Source organism: Pristiophorus japonicus, chromosome 5, assembly GCF_044704955.1.
Source record: "Pristiophorus japonicus isolate sPriJap1 chromosome 5, sPriJap1.hap1, whole genome shotgun sequence".
NCBI classification, from domain to species: domain Eukaryota; kingdom Metazoa; phylum Chordata; class Chondrichthyes; family Pristiophoridae; genus Pristiophorus; species Pristiophorus japonicus.
The window spans coordinates 130,576,293-130,595,666 of record NC_091981.1 but is presented as its reverse complement, the minus strand read 5'-3'; the positions used below and the strand labels follow the sequence as shown (position 1 = coordinate 130,595,666).

The following is a 19,374-nucleotide window of genomic DNA, read 5'->3' as shown; positions in this document are numbered from 1 at the left end:
GCAATCACTCAATAACAAATAAAAAATAGAAGTCCTACCTTTATGCCAGAATCAAGTTTTTTTAAAGTCCCCTCCCCCCCCATCAAAACACTCTTTCTCCCCTCCCCCCCATCAAAACACTCTTTCTCCCCCCCACCCCCATCAAAACACTCTTTCTCTTCCCCACCCCCCAAAAACTCTCCCCCTCTCCCCCCCCCCCCCCCCCCGCAATCAAAATTCTCAAGCACAACCATCAATAAATAAAAAACTCAAGTCCTACCTCGGCCTGGGAAGTCAGCGGGCCGACCGGCTGGTGCGGGAGGCCACTCGGCCGGGGATCGGGGCTGCGAGCATCGGGTCCTGCTCACAGCCCGCAGGACATGCGCGCAGCTGCTGGCAGTGCTTTCTGCGCTGGCCTGTTGCTCCGCCCCCCACTTCACTAGCTACGCCACGCTGGGACACCGGAGAGTCGGCAGAGCGGGCAGGATGGGGCCCCTTTTTTTTCGGCCCCGCTTCCAGCGCGCAAAGTTGGCGCATTTAAGGTAAATGCGCCAAAAAAAGTGGTTGGGGAGAATTGGGCCCCAAGACCCGAGATGAAGAAGAGTATGGTAAGCCACCTTGGCTCACCGTGGGCTATTTCTGAAATTGGAAACACAACTATTGCTCACGACTGAAATTATCAGATTATTAATTCCACAGAGAATGAATATTAGCTGTGTTTTATTATGAAACAAGCACATTGAAAGATGTCCTAACATTTTATTATTATTTTCTTTATTACATTAACACTTCCCACGGGGGGCTGGGGGGGTGGGGGGAAGTCACTGAGCTATGAGAATATGATGACATTACATTAGGAAAGAGCATTTTCACCATTGAACCATTGTTGAGTAAGATTTTCAGTGATGTTAATATGGATTATGTCATTCGCATCAATGAACATATCACCATGAAAAAGATCTTTAGGTTTAATAAAAGATGTTTAATGCTATTGTTCAAAAATCACACTGCATCATGTTACAGCAGATGCCACATTTGGTGCAGTGTGAACTTTCCCAACAATGGCTTTAACACGGGCTGTTCCTGGAACTGAATAGAGTGACTGTGCTCCTTCAATTATATTTGTATATTGGCAATGTGTTGTCGTGGCACCTCCATGGTATTTTTGGCACAGTTGGCACATAAAAGGAGGCTACACTGCACCTGCAGGAACCTAGTTGGCATCTGTGGCAGCACAAAAGAAAGCCTTCAACCTACCGACCTTCAGGAGGCCCAATAGGAATCATTAGCAAACAGCCAAACAAAACTGGAGAGCCCGCTCTCGTAGGCCATGGGTCTTCGCTCAATCATTACACTCCTAGCACCTGACAGAAAAGCACTTTAAGAGACAGAAAAGCAGCATTGCAGACACACTTTTGCACTGAAGTACTCAGAAGATGATTTACAGAGTGCAACATCTCTAACTGCTGGCTGAATTACAGTGCTCCATTACGAGCATCTCTCTCAATCACGGGTGGAGCGGGGGGCACAAAATGCATTAATTCCATGGCCCTGCTTCAGACCCCTTTGTCACAACACAAAAAAGTGAACACTTGGGACTCTTTTGGCTCGCCCTTCCTTAAAACGACCCAAACAAACTTTTTGCTTTTAATATTGTTACATGATTTAAGCCAAACTACAGGCAACAGTGCTTAAACATGAACAGTTATATGTAGATGTTTGTTAAAGTTGCAGCTGTTATAGAAATCATTTAATCCTCTGAACTTGCAGACAGATCTCATGCCTATTCCATGGAGCATCTAGATTGTGAGTGAATTTCTAGCACCCATCAGAGTGATGCAATTGGAGAGATTAAATACACTGAATACCCTTGTATTGGCTGGAACTTACTGAAAAAAATAACTGCATCTGAACTATGCCATTATGATGTACAAATCAGCCAGCAATTTCGGGGATTAAGTGATTTGCTGTGAGTTGCAAATCTCCAGAATATGCTGGTCAATTTGCTTTGCACAAATGGTATCTCGCCCTTAGCCTCCGCGTTATTTTTAAGAACTTCTGGATTTTCATATTTATTATTCATTAAATGTGCCACAGAAAGTTAAGTCTAGTAATTACTAATGCAAGTATCCTTTTATCAATGTGATGATTGTTAATTACTGTCTGGCCCAGAAAGTAAATAATTTAACTGTGGAGTCTCATTCCTTCACGTTGTGAATTATTGTTGGAGATTAAAAAAATTTAAAATTTTAAATGTAATTTTTTTTCTTACTTTTCCTGTCTCTCTTCCTTAATTCAATCTTTCTTTCCCTCTATTTCTCTTTCTGTACCCAATTCAACTTTAATTCGCTCTCCTTCTCAGTTGTTCCTCTGTTTATTTCTCAATCCTTAAGTCTCATTGTTTAAGGAGATACACTGTTGGCCCTGCCATTCACTCCAGCTGCCGTTATCAGCTCACACTTCCAATTAGTTAGGGTGCAATATATTTTGAGCTGAAGTGCAGGAAAAAATCTAACAGCATATGATGAGAGATACCCCATTCCAGCAAGTCCCGGCTCATTATTTCACCGGGGATCTCCTGGTCTCCTGCTGTAACTCCAGTGGGAAATTGGTAGAACCCCCCCAAACAATGGTGTAATTGGTTGTTTTTTAGTCATCTATACCATTTTTCTGTGGGTTCAGTCAGTCTCCCACCATAACTCTGGCAGGAGACCTGGAGAACTACATAATTTCAGGACCATTCATTCTATATACAGACTTTACAAAATGTGCTTTATTTATCTTATTTCACAAATACTCTTGGTACTGTTTTGACTATGGGACAATAACCTTCCACCTCAAAGGAAGTCCTATCAATATCAGTCATAAAATTAACTAAAATCCTATTTAGTCACCTGCTTTAACCTGCTTAGCATGGCAATCATTTATAGCACTGTAGTGCAGTATTTTTTTATTTCATTGAACTTTTCTGAAACCACTACAAACCACTAAAAATGTTACTTTTCTGGTTGTCCAGTGGTGCTAGAGCAGGCAATGATATAAAATGCATCAAGGGTTATTGCCAGAACCTAGCATAGTTAGACGTGCATTAAATCTTCGGGCATCACTATTGCCAGAAGCAGTGACCAAAATATAGTCACATTTAAATGAGGCAATAACCTTAAAATTACATCATGCCTCATCTTCCATAACTTTGACAATGCTGATTGCTAGGAATATCCACAGTCAATAGTTGCTCAGTATTGCTAGGAGAGACACAGCAGCATGAGTAATTTAAAGACTCAATGCAAGTCGAGCAATCATTTAAGCATAATTAAGTGGCAATTCTAATCGGCAGATTTTGCCACCTCATTGGACCAATGACATTTGTTTTTTAATGTTCAAGGTTGACTACCTCATTAAGCTGCTGTCACTATCTGTCTTCTGCAGCAGCGACCATTTCCTACTCTCCCCAGTGGCAAGCTCCCAAGAACACATGGAAATCCCGGCAAAACAAATTTAAATAAGCCTGATTCTGGATGCTTTGCCAAGGTCAGTGGCAGGTTAGTCCAAGGGCACAAAGCCCACCCCACCAGACTTACGCCACACATCGGGACAGAGAGAGAAAGGTCCTGGTCATTGTGTCATGAAATAACTCTCAACATCTGTGTTTTGACAGTTTGGCATGAGAAAATAGATTAAAATAATTTTCATGGAATCTGACAAAAGTGGATATAATTGTTTTCTGCTTAGTTTAAGCAAAGACTGGTGATAAGTTTCTTAGCTTGTTAACTGTTCAATATATTGCTGCCAAGTATCTTGGATGATGCAACAGAGCTTCTGGACTCCATACCACACAAGTGCCTCCTCAAACCCATTGTTACTTTCTCACCTGAAAGTAACCTAGTTTATTTTTCACCTTGTGTTGAATTTGCACATAAATGGTGTCCGTGGTTTCACAAAAGGCCCCTCGTGTAGCACACTAGTTAAATCACTTTGCCTCAGTTGCTGCATCTGCAGTTCCTTGTAGTTTACTTCAATCTCAGTAATGTTACAGTAAGATACAGCTTTGGTTAAGTTCTTGGCTCAAGTCTGTGAGAAAGCTGAAATAATGTCTGTTGGTTGTCAATAACGTGCAAGTGGTGGACATAGGTTTTCACATCCTGATGGTCTTTCTGAGTACCTTCCGCACCTGGAGTTAGAGGAGAAAATATTGTGATCACAGTCACACTGAAGCTTTCTTATTGGTCAGCTGGGTATCTCATATGTGTGGAAGTCCATCATTATGGGTGTGAATTATAACTGCTGAAAATGCTGCGGTAACTCTGTTTATATGTGTAAATGGCATTTCAACCGCTCTTCTGGTGACATTACAGTTGCGGACGAGAGCAGCTCTGAAGAAATTCACGGTGTATGTTTAGGACTCTCCAAAACAAGGTAGTGAGAAATCCAATAAATCCAACTGTAGGGTGTTTATTGACACAGTGTGTCAGCCAGTGAGTTTCACTGTGTCAGCCAATGAATTGGGAGGCAGGGTGGGACTTACAACAAACAGTTTATTTACAGTAAATAAAGTCTATTTACTCAGCAAATAGAGTCTCTTTAAACAGTGCACTCTAGCAAACAGACTACAGAGTCTATTAAAAAAGAGTCTCTATGAACTACAGAAAGTAGAACTCTTGATTAAAAACTGCAGCAATGTCTCCTGATAAAAGCAGAATGAGTTCTGCAGCAAAATGCAGTGAGTGAAGGATAGTTACATACAAATTATCTGCGTAAAATCAAACCCAGTCACTTATAGGTATCATTGGCAGGGGAGTTACCCAATCATCTCCATTCTGGCTTGGAATAGTGGTGTCACTATATGCAGCTGCTAGAATTTCTATTTGACTCTTCTGGAGAGCACACTTTCATCCCCAATTCCAGAGCCAAGGCTTAGGCACCCTAAGTGTAGGAAATACTTTATATGAGTGTTCTTTAATGGATACAGTCCATGTTGAGTTGAGCCTTTTTTGAAATTCCTTCAAATATGCTGAGGTGGATTGGAATGTGCATGCCTTCTATATGATGGTTCTCTTTACAAAGTTTGGATTAAACTTTGAACCATCTGAAGTGAGTGGGGAGGAATGATTGGAGGGGAGAGCAATCCTGCACTTTGAAAGTTGAGAGCTCACTCTAATTACAATTTGAACAAACGTTAACTTACAGGGTGAGTTTTTTCACCAAATGATCCTTTTTTACAAAGTCAAAACGTTAAAGAATTCATTTTCTCCTCGATAAAGTCAAATCTTTCCTATGGATGCATGTGTCAAAAAGGAGCTGCACTAATGGACGAGTGAGAGGAAGGACACTTGTACTTCATGCCTGCAGCACCACCCCCAGACAACAACCACAGATAAGCCTGACACTTACTGATCTGATTACTTCTGCAGTATCTTAGCAGCCTGATGGTGTCTGCGATCATGTGCTAGGAACAGAGAGACAAATGATTAAAACACAAGCAGAAACTGCTTAAAAAACAAGAAGTAAAACAGGAATTATTTTCAAAAATTTCTTCTGGAGGTATTTTTGATTGGAGGTCGTTACTGGAGCAAAACCTTTCCATTTGGAGGAAGATAAAATGTTGAGATAGCCAATGGAATGTCACTACACCAAAGATCACATCTGCTGCAATATATATAAACTACCTGAATTTCCCTGGACATTGTCCTAATCTCCTGCCATAACTTAGGTGGGAAATTAGCAGAACCCCTGGATATAAAGTATAAACAGCAATATTTAGCCTGTTACACTACTTGGCAGATCTGCTAATCTGCTGAGGGGCTTCCCACAAAGTAGGAAACTTACCTCTTCAATTTAAATCTATGAATCGAACACAATCTTGACCGAACATTCTGTTTTAGTGAATCCACTTTTAATTCCCCAAGTACAGGTTTTGATATGATGTGTTCCACAGAAAGATGCTAAGGTTGCGCAGAAACTGTAAAGAGCAGGAAATTCCCACTCTGCTACGTTATTTTTGTTGCGTAATTTAAACTATAGGATAATTCAATTTTTTGTTGCTTAGAACATGACTTTGAATTATGAAGCGTAGATTGGTAATTTGATTGGTAATATGTCAATCCAATTCTCTTCAGATTTACTGTAGGCTTATGTGCATCAAATACTTAATTAAGCACATGGGAAATGACTTTTTAATGGTAATCATTTAAGAACATAAAAACATAAGAAACAGGAGCAGGAGTAGGCCACCTGGCCCGAGCTTGCTCCGCCATTTAATAAGATCATGGCTGATCTGATCATGAACTCAGCTCCACTTCCCTGCCCGCTCCCCATAATGCGTTAGTCCCTTAACGCTCAAAAATTTATCTATCTCCACCTTAAATATATTCATTGACCCAGCCTTCGCAGCTCTCAGGGGCAGAGAATTTCATAGATTTACAACCCTCTGAGAGAGGAAGTTCCTCCTTATCTCAGTTTTAAATGGGCGGCCCCTTATTCTGAGACTATGTCCCCTAGTTTTAGTTTCCCCTATGAGTGGAAAATACAAAATATATAGAAATTGCACATACCAGCTTTTCAAAGTTGACAAGATTGTCCAAAAAGGTTTTGTTTCCTTCATGTATAAATGTTACATCTAACAGAGAAAAAAAAATGAACAAAGCAATAAATAAGTCACTAAAACAGTTAAATGCAGATGCCGTCTATCAGCTCAATAATAGAGCACTGTATGTAGCAGAGAAAGTGAGGTGGACTGCAGTGTTGACCGGGGAAATTATAATACCTCATGAACTATTCAGACAACACAATACTTTAAATATACATATAGAATTTATTTGAAATATTTGGCCAACTTGTTTAAGATACAATGGGGTAAAATTGTGTCGCTCTAATATTTGCACTGATCTCATAAATTTCTATGGAAAGTACACATACAAGACTCGGGTAAATTTTCATCTTCACTGCGTAGGCACTAATCTGGTGGAGTGGATCGTCCGGCTTTTATAGAACCCGCCTGATTTTCATTCTATTTAAATTATTGAAATTAATGGAATGAACATTGGGTGGGTTCAATAATGGGTGGAGATTTGTTCTTCGGAGAGGTACTGGACCATGCCCAGTGCTTATGCAGCTATACTCCAACAAGGAGTCAATACCATCAGTCGAGGAAGGTGGGGGCAGAGAGAAATTGTGAGAAAAAGGAAATAAAAGAACATTTAAGAACATAAGAAAGATTTGTTGTTTCAGAATTTTTTTGACAAGCTTCCACATTGGCAATTCATGGCCAGGGTAGAGAATAGCAGATAAACAGTGCTAATGGGAATTTTTCAGACCGGAAAGAGGTTGCAAGTGAGATAACCTGTGATTGGCCTTAGAATCCTTGCTATTTTTAATAATTAGCTTTGCAACAAAGAATCAAAAGAGAGAGTCTACAGGGGGATTCTCTTCTTTGTTGTGGAGTTCTGTCAGTGTAATGTATTGTCACATGGTTTGGTATGAGCATGCTCAATTCGCTCTGGCCTATTAAAGCAAACAAATGGACAAGCATCTCATCGGCTCTGTCCTTCATTTAATCTACCCATGTATGTTACATTTTGTTGATGAGGATGGGGTCCCAAAGTCATTTTTAGGGATATTGGAAGGACTCGGTATTAAACCTTCGAGTGGACAAGTTTAAGGTGAATATGCGACACCTAAATTGAGTTTGTGCAATGTTTTACCATTAATGTTCATGCAGAATTGTCTGCGCTTTGCCTTCCCATGCATGTATACACAGCAACAGCGATGTTGATTCTCACATGTACACAGGTAGCATGCTGAGTTCGATGGGATTGGGACAATCATGGCCGCGCCTAAGTGATTCATCAGAAGCCTCAGTTCTTACATTAAGCAGATGGAAATATTTTTTAGGGTCAACAACATTATTGAGACTGAAGGTGCAGATGAGAATGTTCAAGCTCAAAATAAAATAATGAGTGAACAGAAGCAGCAATTATTCTAATGGAGATTGGGCCAGATGTCTACAGAATGTTGATAAATCTACTCGTGCCAGGAAAAGTGAAGGATTTGTCGTTTGAAGACATTGTTGAAAAATTTGAGGACCATTTCGACCCAAAGCCATTAGAAATAGCACAGAGCTATAAGTTTGGTACCAGAAACCAAAAACAAATCATCAGTGAGTACATTGTAGCTCTTAAGAACATATCTTTGCATTGTAACCTCGGCACATTTTTGGGATTGTGCATTGTAAAATAAGTTTGTGTGCGGACTGGTGGATGAACCCACATAGTCCAAGTTACTGAACACTCTGAACCCAACGTTTGACATAGCATGCAAAATTGCTCTATCTATGGAGATGGTGACTAAGAGCTAGGAAGCTCCGTCCAACTCAAGTGACTAGTGCAGCTGAGGTCTACAATCACCAAACCTCCGCCAAATCTAAAGCTGCGAGGCCGAGTCAAAAGCATGTCGGCGAGAGCAGTTCAGTGAATTGTTAATGCTGCAATGGAAATCACTCACTACAGTCCTGCCAATACAGAAATGCAAAGTATTTTCACTGCCAGAAGCAAGGCTATGTTTCAGTAGCTTACAGAGCTAGATCTAAAGCAGGAAATAAGAATCATTCTAGTGGCAATGTAAAGCAGCAACAAAAGGGAAGAGTTCACAATATTGAAGTGAACACACCTGATGTTGAAGAACTAGGCATCTACAGTATTTATGCCATTAACAGCACCAATGAGCAATATATTGATTATTTTTTTTAAACTGGATCCCCGCCCAGAAGTCAGCCTGATTGACAGGCTTGGCTTCCAGTTGGGCAGGGAGCACTCTGGAGTAGGCAGCAGAACCAAGTAAGGAGCGTGCAGCTACTAGTGGGAGCCTGGGAGGGGGTTCCGATCCCCAAACCTGGGGGTGGGGGGGGGGAATGTCCAATCTCCGAGCCGGTGGGGCGCGGTCTTTGGATGAGGGTTGGTTTGAAGGGGAGGTGGCATCCGATCCCAGGGAAGGAGGTAATCTTGGGGGGCTGAGAGGAAGCACTCCTCCCCTTCCTGGCCCCACAAGCTATGCTACAAGAGCACTTAACATTTCCCTGAAGCTGTCCTAGCCTCCCTTGATCTGCCAGATTTCCCAAGGCCTGGGAAACCCAGCCGGCCGGATTAACCTGTAAAACAATTTAAATGTGAGGCTCCGAGCCTCATGATAATATTTAAATTATCAACATGCCCCCTGGGAGTGGGTAGGTTCCCCGTCCTGTTCCGTCTCCATTAAACCCAGATGTGGAAGAGTTGGCTTCTGGTTTGAGATTTTTGAAATTTTAACATTTCACTTAACCATTTTTTGGGTTAAAATTGCTCTCTTACTCAGGCTAATTATGGTGAGTTTTCTGACTTTACTTATTTAATGATAATATTTTACAACTGAGCCTGATGTTCCTCTTAACAATACTTTGGCAATATTCAATTTTCCAATTGTTAAACAGACAGTTAAATACTGTAGTTGGTGAATTAACTATTTACATCAAAACTTACTATTCATATCATAAAATAGCTGGGCAGAGACCTTTACGTTTAATGATTGGTAAGGCTTTACGGGTACGGTAGGATAGTGGCTATGTTGCTGGACTAGTAATCCAGAGGCCTGGACTAATAATCTGGAGATGCGAGTTAAAATCCCACAACGGCAGCTGGGGGAATTTAAATTCAGTTAATTAAATAAATCTGGAATGTGGTTGACTCTTAACTGGCCTCTGAAATGGCCTAGCAAGCCACTCAGTTGTAACAAACAACAAAGTCAGCACTGTGCAACAACCCTCACCACACAGACTGCAGCGGTTCAAAGCGGCCGCTCACCACCACCTTCTCAAGGGCAATTAGGGATGAGCCTTGCCAGCGACGCCCACATCCCATGAACAAATAAATTAAACAAAAATCATCTGCCCACTCAATCTGACCTCTATAATCATCAGTGACACTGAACTACTCTGCAACTCACTTCAGTAGGAGACTTCAGTGGGACTCTTGTTTTGAATCATAAGATTTAGCTGCCTTGGAACCCAAGCATGTGTATAGTAATGGCATTAAATTGATCCGTGTTAATATTAAATTCAACAGTTAAAGGCCCCCCTCCCCCCAAAAAAGGGATCCTGTCTGAGATTACCTTTTAGTAGCAGAGGCATGAAGGGAATCTTTGGTGGTTGCATCTTTTTGAAAGTATCTCTGTACGCTTTATGATTCAGAGATGGATCCTGTAAGGTGGTAAGACATTTAATGTGTTTAATATTAAAAGTGCATTGACAACAATTACATGCAACATATGTGATAATAAACCCTTGCCATTTCCTGCCTTTCAGCTTTTAAAACAAATCTATAATGACCAGTAATTTCCAAGGGGGCTCTCCTGATCATCCACTCTAACTTCAGTGCAACCCTAGAGAAATGGCCTCAATGACTGTTTATGTTTTTTTTTTTCCAATTTCTGCTGAAATTATGGTGAGCAGCCATGAAAATACTACTGCATAGTTTTCAATATTTCTAGGAGGAGGGGATGGAAAGTGTCATGTTTGTAACCTTCACATAACTAACCTTTATGTAACAACACTGTACACTGTATACACCTGAATAATGCACACCTTGACCATAGGGGGTGAACTTGTGGGAGACACTTCTCACCTGGTCATCCAGGTATATAAAAGGAGGTCCCACGCAGGGTCAGCACTTCTTGAGCCTGGGAATAAAGGTTCAGGTAACGTAGTGACCTTGTCTCCAGTACATGCCTCGTGTGTTTCTATAGTAAGGTGTAAGGACACTACATTTGGCGACAAGAAACGGGAATCAACGACCCACAAGGATGGCCACCGGTAGCACAGAGGAATGGTACTGTGTTGGTGAGGACTGGGACGATTTCGTTGAGAGGCTCCAGCAGAGCTTTGTCACGAAGGACTGGCTGGGAGAGGAAGCGGCTGGCAAACGGAGGGCGCATCTACTGACCAGCTGTGGATCCAAGACATATGCGCTGATGAAAGACCTGCTCGCACCCGAGAAGCCGGTGGACAAGTCCTTTGAAGAGCTCAGCACTTTGATCGGTGAGCATCTCAAACCAGTGAGCAGTATACACATGGCCCAGCACCAGTTCTATACACACCGGCGCGGGAGGGACAAAGCATATCGGACTTCGTTGCGGACCTTCGGCGTTTGGCCAGCCTCTGTAAGTTCACAGACGCCTGCAGGGGGGAGATGTTAAGGGATTTCTTCATTAAGGGCATTGGTCATGCCGGGATTTTCAGGAAGCTTATTGAGACCAAGGACTTGACTTTGGAAAGGGCTACGCTGATAGCTCAGACCTTCATGGCAGGGGAAGAGGAGACCAAGATAATTTACGTGTGCAGCCCTGGTTCCAACATGGCGATGGACTAGGGAGTTAACATTGTAAATGAGACACAGAACCCCGCAGGCAGGCAAGGGCAATTCGACACCGCCCAGGCAGCAACAGGCTCTAGGGTGGGCCAGCAACAGAAACAATGGCAGGGGGATCGGCAATTCACGCAATCATAAGGGACAATGCGTCTCGAGATGGGACCATTGACACTCAGCAACAGAGTGCTCAGGAGTAATCAAAGAGACAATCAGAGAGGAATGCCTGTTAACAATTCCTTTGTTCACAACAATCTCAGCTCATGCTGGAGGTGCGGTGGCAGACATGCTGCGAAAACCTGTAGGTTTCAACAATTTATCTGTAGAAACTGCAACTTCAGTGGACATCTGGCCAGAATGTGCAGAAAGCCCATAGCAAGGCTAGTCTACGAGGCAGAGGAACCAGACGAGGGGTCTGCAAGGCAGGGTGATGCTTGGGGCAAAGCTATGGATGCTGAAGTCCAGCGGGTTCATGTGGCAGACGTCCACAGCTCGTACACCAAAACGCCACCTATGATGATGAAAGTTCTATTAAATGGCATCCCAGTATGCATAGTGACAATGGCCCGTGTTTCACTAGCTATGAATTCCAGGAGTTTATGTCGGGTAATGGTATTAACCACGTCAGGACAGCACCGTTCAAGCCGGCTTCCAATGGGCAGGCCGAACGTGCGGTTCAAATCATAAAACAGGGCATGCTCCGGATTCAAGGACCCTCCCTTCAGTACCGCCTATCGCGCCTCCTGCTGGCCTATAGGTCCCGCCCGCATTCGCTCATGGGAGTCCCGCCCGCGGAACTACTCATGAAATGCACGCTTAAAACGCGGCTGTCCCTCATTCACCCAGACCTGTCAGACATTGTTGATCGCAATTCAGTGGGAAGATGCATAGAAATTGATGACCCTATATTTGTTCTCAATCATGTTCTCAATCAAGTGGCTTGAGGGTATTGTAATTGGCAAAGAGGGGAATAGGGTCATAGTAGTCAGACTTAACAATGGGCAGATATGTCGCAAACACCTGGACCAAGTAAAGAAAAGGTTCAGCATGATTACACTGAGGAACCTGAGGAAGATCATGAGATGTCACCCACACCACTGCCAGTGAACGAGCAACAAGGACATTCACCAGCATGCACAGTCCCTGCGGCCAGCCCGGAATCACCTCAGGCGACAGAGATGCATGTCAAGGCCCAACCACCAGAGCCCCAACTGCGGCGCTCCACGAGAGAGCGTCGACCACCTGAAAGACTCAATCTTTGACCCAATGACGTTGGGGGGAGGTGATGTCATGTTTGTAACCTTCACATAACTGTAACCTTTATGTAACAACACTGTACACTGTATACACCTGAGTAATGCACTCAGGGGGTGAACTTGTGGGAGACACTCCTCACCTGGTCATCCAGGTATATAAAGGGAGGTCCCATGCAGCGTCAGCACTTCTTGGTCCTGGGAATAAAGGTTCAGGTCACATAGTGACCTTGTCTGCAGTACATGTCTCGTGTGATTCTATAGTAAGGTGTAAGGACACCACAGAAAGGAAGTGAATTTTTACACTCATTGAGGCAAGAGAGGTTGGGGGAGAAATTCGGGGTGCTTGTGCCTTCCGTTGGCATCCTTGCTCCTATCGGTTGCGCTCCGCTCCGCTGCTACTGTGTGCAGCGACCCGCTTTTGCCCTGGAGCAAAAATTTGGTAGTGCCTCCTGAAGCTGCCGCAGGCGATAATTAAAGGAGAAGTGGGGAAATAAAAAAATAAATAAAATGGCCTTCTTCACTTTGGATCGCAGGGTCCGTGCTGTGATCTTGCAGCCGGCACTCCACTTGTGTGCCAGCCTGCTGCCACGGCACCCCGCTCCCTGGTCATCCAAGGATGGCCTAATTTCCCGCCAGCAGAGTCAGCAACTTGGCCCTTTCCGCCCCACTGAGCAAGTGGAGCATGATATTTTGTGCTTCACTTGCTCTCGGGGGCAGTAACCCAAATATAGGTCACTGGGCGAGACTTCTGCGCCTGGCGCAGGAACTCCCACCTGGTGGCTGTATTTCAGAGCTATTATCTTGAGGATTGGAGAACCTTTCCCCTGTCAACACCCATTAATCACTCCCAGGTCAAACCACTGGTGGTACTAGTGGAGATCGGGAGGGGGTTGTGGAGAATCATGACCCACTCCTCTGATCATTTTGAAGTTAGCCAGTGCGGCTTTGGATTTCCACTTCCATTTCCCACCCAGGAGCCTCTGTCACCCGACATTGGCCTCCAGGTTTGGCCTGCAAGTCTATGCAGTATACGACTCAGTCTTCGGACTGGGTAAGTCGGCACTCTAGTTCTCTGCTCATTCCCTTTCCTGCCTAATCTGCCAAATTTTGAATTTGCCTCCCCAGTTGGCCAAACCAAGCTCTGCCACCGGTTCAAACTGTAGGTGAGCTTCAGGGAAAGAATCTTGCTACTTTATAGCAACAACAACTTACAATGATATAGTGCCTTTACTGTAGAAAAATGTCCCAACATTACCCAACAACGCACCTGAATTCCAACTTCAAATGCGGAATCCACTGCTGGAACAGTATCCATTTCCTTCTCTAACTGTTCTTATTTCCATGCTCCATGAGATTAATAATTTAGGGCCAATTAGTGATCAGTTGCTATTCCTTTTGTGCGAATAAACCACATCTTATAGGAATGGAGCTGAGAATGGCCAACTTATTTCATACAGGACCATGAAAGCCAGCACAGAGAGGTCTTCATTTCAGCAATTGGCTGGATGGAAGCCCAGCTGAAAAGCAAAGTTCAACCCACTGTGGGGCTAACTAGTGGGGGGAGGGAAGGTTCAAGTGAGGGGAAATTTAGAAAGTTAAAGATAAAGGACAAGGCAATATAGTGCAGAGTAGCAATATATGCGTAATGTTAACCAGAGTGTGACAGAGCATACAAACATAACAGTGCACCAGAAAAAAGGGTGAGAGTAGGGGAAAAGGGTAAAAAGACAAAATTAAAGGCTCTTTATCTGAATGCACACAGCATTCATAAGAACATAAGAACATAAGAATTAGGAACAGGAGTAGGCCATCTAGCCCCTCGAGCCTGCTCCGCCATTCAACAAGATCATGGCTGATCTGGCCGTGGACTCAGCTCCACTTACTCGCCCGCTCCCCGTAACCCTTAATTCCCTTATTGGTTAAAAATCTATCTATCTGTGATTTGAATACATTCAATGAGCTAGCCTCAGCTGCTTCCTTGGGCAGAGAATTCCACAGATTCACAAACCTCTGGGAGAAGAAATTCCTTCTCAACTCGGTTTTAAATTGGCTCCCCCATATTTTGAGGCTGTGCCCCCTAGTTCTAGTCTCCCCGACTAGTGGAAACAACCTCTCTGCCTCTATCTTGTCTATCATTATTTTAAATGTTTCTATAAGATCACCCCTCATCCTTCTGAACTCCAACGAGTAAAGACCCTGTCTACTCAATCTATCATCATAAGGTAACGCCCTCATCTCCGGAATCAGCCTAGTGAATCGTCTCTGTACCCCCTCCAAAGCTAATATATCCTTCCTTAAGTAAGGTGACCAAAACTGCACCCAGTACTCCAGGTGCGGCCTCACCAATACCCTGTACAGTTTCAGCAGGACCTCCCTGCTTTTGTACTCCATCCCTCTCGCAATGAAGGCCAACATTCCATTCGCCTTCCTGATTACCTGTTGCACCTGCAAACTAACTTTTTGGGATTCATGCACAAGGACCCCTAGGTCCCTCTGCACCACAGCATGTTGTAATTTCTCCCCATTTAAATAATATTCCCTTTTACTGTTTTTTTCCCCAAGGTGGATGACCTCACATTTTCTGACATTGTATTCCATCTGCCAAACCTTAGCCCATTCGCTTAACCTATCTAAATCTCTTTGCAGCCTCTCTGTGTCCTCTACACAACCCGCTTTCCCACTAATCTTTGTGTCATCTGAAAATTTTGTTACACTACACTCTGTCCCCTCTTCCAGGTCATCTATGTATATTGTAAACAGTTGTGGTCCCAGCACCGATCCCTGTGGCACACCACTAACCATCGATTTCCAACCCGAAAAGGACCCATTTATCCCGACTCTCTGCTTTCTGTTAGCCAGCCAATTCTTGATCCATGCTAATACATTTCCTCTGACTCCGCGTAACTTTATCTTCTGCAATAACCTTTTGTGTGGCACCTTATCGAATGCCTTTTGGAAATCTAAATACACCACATCCATCGGTACATCTCTATCCACCATGCTCGTTATATCCTCAAAGAATTCCAGTAAATTAGTTAAACATGATTTTCCCTTCATGAATCCATGTTGCGTCTGCTTGATTGCACTATTCCTATCTAGATGTCCCGCTATTTCTTCTGTAATGATAGCTTGAAGCATTTTCCCCACTACAGATGTTAAACTAACTGGCCTTTAGTTACCTGCCTTTTGTCTGCCCCCTTTTTTAAACAGAGGCATTACATTAGCTGCTTTCCAATTCGATGGTAACAACATTTCCAATTCGTAACAGCATAGATGAATTGGTGGCACAAAGAGAAATAAATGGGTATGATCTGATAGCCACATAGAGACATGTTTGCAAGATGACCAAGGCTGGGAACTGAATATTCAGGGGTACTTGACATTTCTGAAGGATAGGCAGAAAGGAAAAGGAAGTGGGGTAGATCAGTTAATAAAGGACAAGATCAGTGCAGTAATGAGAAATGATCTTAGCTCGGAGGATCAAGATGTAGAATCAATTTGGGTGGAGATAAGAAATAATGAGAAGTAGTCACTGGTGGGAGGGAGTATAGGCCCCTAACAGTAGCTATAGGACAAAGTATAAGTCAAGAAATAATGGGGGCTTGGAAAAGAGATATTGCAATAATGAAGACTTTAATCTTCATATAGATTGGACAAATCAATTTGGCAAATGTAGCCTTAAGGACATGTTCATAGAGTATATTTAGGACAGTTACTTAGAACAATACATTATGGAACCAATCAGCCAACAGGCTATTTTAGATCTGGTAATGTGTAATGAGACAGGATTAATTAATGATCTTATAGTAAAGAAACCTCTAGGGAAGAGTGATCATAACATTATGAATTTCACATTCAGTTTGAGGGTAAGAAACTTGGGTCTGAAGCTAGTGTCTTAAACCTAAATAAAGGCAATTACAAAGGTATGAACACAGAGTTGGCTAAAGTGAACTGGGAATATAGATTAAAAGGTAAGATGGTAGATAAGCATTTAAGGAGATATTTCATAATTCTCAACAAAGATATATTCCATTGAGAAAGAAAGACTCTACGAGAAGGATGAACCATTCATGGCTAACTAGGGAAGTAAAGGATGGTATCAAATTGTGGCAGGCCAGAAGATTGGGAAAATTTTAGAAACCAGCAACTGATGACTAAAAAAATAATACAGAGGGAAAAAATAGATTGAGAGTAAACTAGCAAGAAATATAAAAACAGACAGCAAGAGCTTCTACAAGTATATAAAAGGAAGAGAGTAGCTAAAGTAAATGTTGGTCCCATAGAGGATGAGAACGGGGAATTAATAATGGGAAACAAGGAAATTGCAGAGACTTTGAACAAATATTTTGTATCTGTCTTCACGGTAGAAGACACTAAAAGCATCCCAATAATAGAAAATCAGGGGGCAAAAGGGAGGGAAGAAATTAAAATAATCATTATCACTGGAGAAAAAATACTGGGCAAACTAATGGGACTAAAGGCTGACAAGTCCCCTGATGGCCTGCATTCCTAGGGTCTTAAAGAAGTGGCTGCAGAGATAATGGGTGCATATGGTTGTAATCTTCCAAAATTCCCTAGATTCTGGAAAATTCCAAGCGGATTGGAAAACCGCAAATGTTATACCCCTATTCAAGAAAGGAGGCAAACAGAAAGCAGGAAACTATCGGCCAGTTAGCCGAACATCTGTCATTGGGAAAATACTGGAATCCGTTATTAAGGAAGTAGTAGCGGGACATTCAGAAAATCATAATATAATCAAGCAGAGTCAACATGGTTTCATGAAAGGGAAATCGTAATTGACAAATTTATTAGAGTTCTTTGATGATGTAATGAGCAGGGTGGATAAGGGGGAACCAGTAGATGTGGTGTATTTGGATTTCCAGAAGGCATTCAATAAGGTGCCAGATAAAAGGTTACTACACAAGATAAGAGCTCATGGTGTTGGGGGTAATATATTAGCATGAATAGAGGATTGGCTAACTAAAAGAAAACAGAGAGTCAGGATATTTTCAGGTTGGCAAACTGTAACTAGTAGGCTGCCACAGGGATCAGTGCTGGGGCCTCAACTATTTACAATCTATATTAATGACTTGGATGAAGGGACCGAGTGTAATGTAGCCAAATTTGCTGATGATACAAAGATGGGTGGGAAAGCAAGTTGTGAGGAGGACAAAGAATCTGCAAAGGGATATAGACAGGCTAAGTGAGTTGGCAAAAATTTGGCAGTTAATGTGGAGAAATGTGAGGTTATCCACTTCTGCAGGAAGAATAGAAAAGCAAAACATTATTTAAATGGAGAGAGAGATGACAGAATGCTGCAGTATAAAGGGATCCGAGTGTCCTTGTATATGAAACACAAAAAGTTAGCATGCAGGTACAGCAAGTAATCAGGAAGGTAAATGGAATGTTGGCCTTTAATGCAAGGGGAATGGAGTATAAAAGTAGGGAAATTTTGCTACAACTGTACAGGGTGTTGGTGAGACCACACCTAGAATACTGCTTACAGTTTTGGTCTCCTTATTTAAGGAGGGATATAATTGCATTGGAGGCAGTTCAGAGAAGGTTCACTAGGTTGATTCCTGGGAAGAAGGCGTTGTCTTATGAGGAAAGGTTGAGAAGGTTGTACTCATTGGAGTTTAGAAGAATGAGAGGTGATCTTCTTGAAACATTCAAGATTCTGAGGGGGCTTGACAGGATAGCTGCTGAGAGATTGTTTCCCCTCGTGGGGGAATCTAGGACTGGTGGGGGGGGGGGCATAGTTTCAGAATAAGGCGTCACCCATTTAAGGCAGAGATGAGGAGGAATTTCTTCTCTCAGAGGGTCGTGAACTGTTGGAATTTTCTACCCCAGAGAGCTGTGGAGGCCAAGTCATTGAAAATATTCGAGGCTGAGCTAAACAGATTTTTGAACTATAGGGGAGTCAAGGGAACAGGCAGGAAAGTGGAGTTGAGGCCAAAATCAGATCAGCCATGATCTTATTGAATGGCAGAGTAGGCTTGAGTATGGCCTACTCCTGCTCCTATTTCTTATGTTCTTAACTGTATTTCAGTTATCAATGTGTTTTATCACCAATAAACAAAATAACTTGCATTTATATAGCACTTTGTAGATCTGAGCATGACTCTCAGTGCTTCACTGCCAATGAAGTATTTTTGAAGTTTAGTCACTTTTATAATGTAGGAAATGCAGCAGCCAATTTGCGCATGCAAGGTCCCACAAACAGCAATGAAATCATTTACCAGTTCTTCTGTTGAGGGATAAATATTGCCCAGGACACAAGGAGAACTCCCCTGCTCAAAAATTACTGTGGGATCTTTTACATCCATGTCTCATCCAAAAGACGGCATCTCCCCCTCAGTACTGCAGCCTAGATTGTGCGCGCTCGTCTCTGGAGTGGGTTTTGAACCCATGACCTTCTACCATTGAGCTAAGGCTAACATGGAATTGTGTTCCTGCCATGGAGCTACACCCATCAGTGCAAATCAGGAATTTGGACATGGAGGTTAGAGGATCCTGGATGATTTTCCTTCCATTAATTTTTTTGACCTCTGCACCTAAATTCCTAAAATGTGAAGCTTTACATTGGGAGTGTAAATTCATAAAATTACCCCTAAAGTATTGTTCTGAATATTGTAAATATTCTCAAGTGTAGTGACACTTACTGTTAAATGTTCAAGTTCAGAGAAGAGCTTCTTAAATTTTCCAGGTACTTTCTAGGGTAGAAACAAGCCAGTATAAATATGAACATT

At 42.6% G+C, this 19,374-nt stretch overlaps 1 protein-coding gene across 1 annotated transcript in view; it reads right to left on the bottom strand.

The window, feature by feature from the left end:
- Positions 1-3,431: 3,431 nt before the first annotated feature.
- The window catches only part of rapgef5a (Rap guanine nucleotide exchange factor (GEF) 5a), a 101,846-nt gene continuing 85,903 nt past the window's right edge, over positions 3,432-19,374 (bottom strand). The window contains exons 12-16 of the mRNA XM_070879957.1: positions 19,288-19,338; positions 10,117-10,204; positions 6,531-6,595; positions 5,371-5,425; positions 3,432-4,150 (exon numbers count right to left, since the gene is read on the bottom strand). Coding sequence (XP_070736058.1) covers positions 4,032-4,150; positions 5,371-5,425; positions 6,531-6,595; positions 10,117-10,204; positions 19,288-19,338 — 378 coding nt within the window. The 3' untranslated portion in view covers positions 3,432-4,031. The remainder of the gene's footprint in view (positions 4,151-5,370; positions 5,426-6,530; positions 6,596-10,116; positions 10,205-19,287; positions 19,339-19,374) is intronic.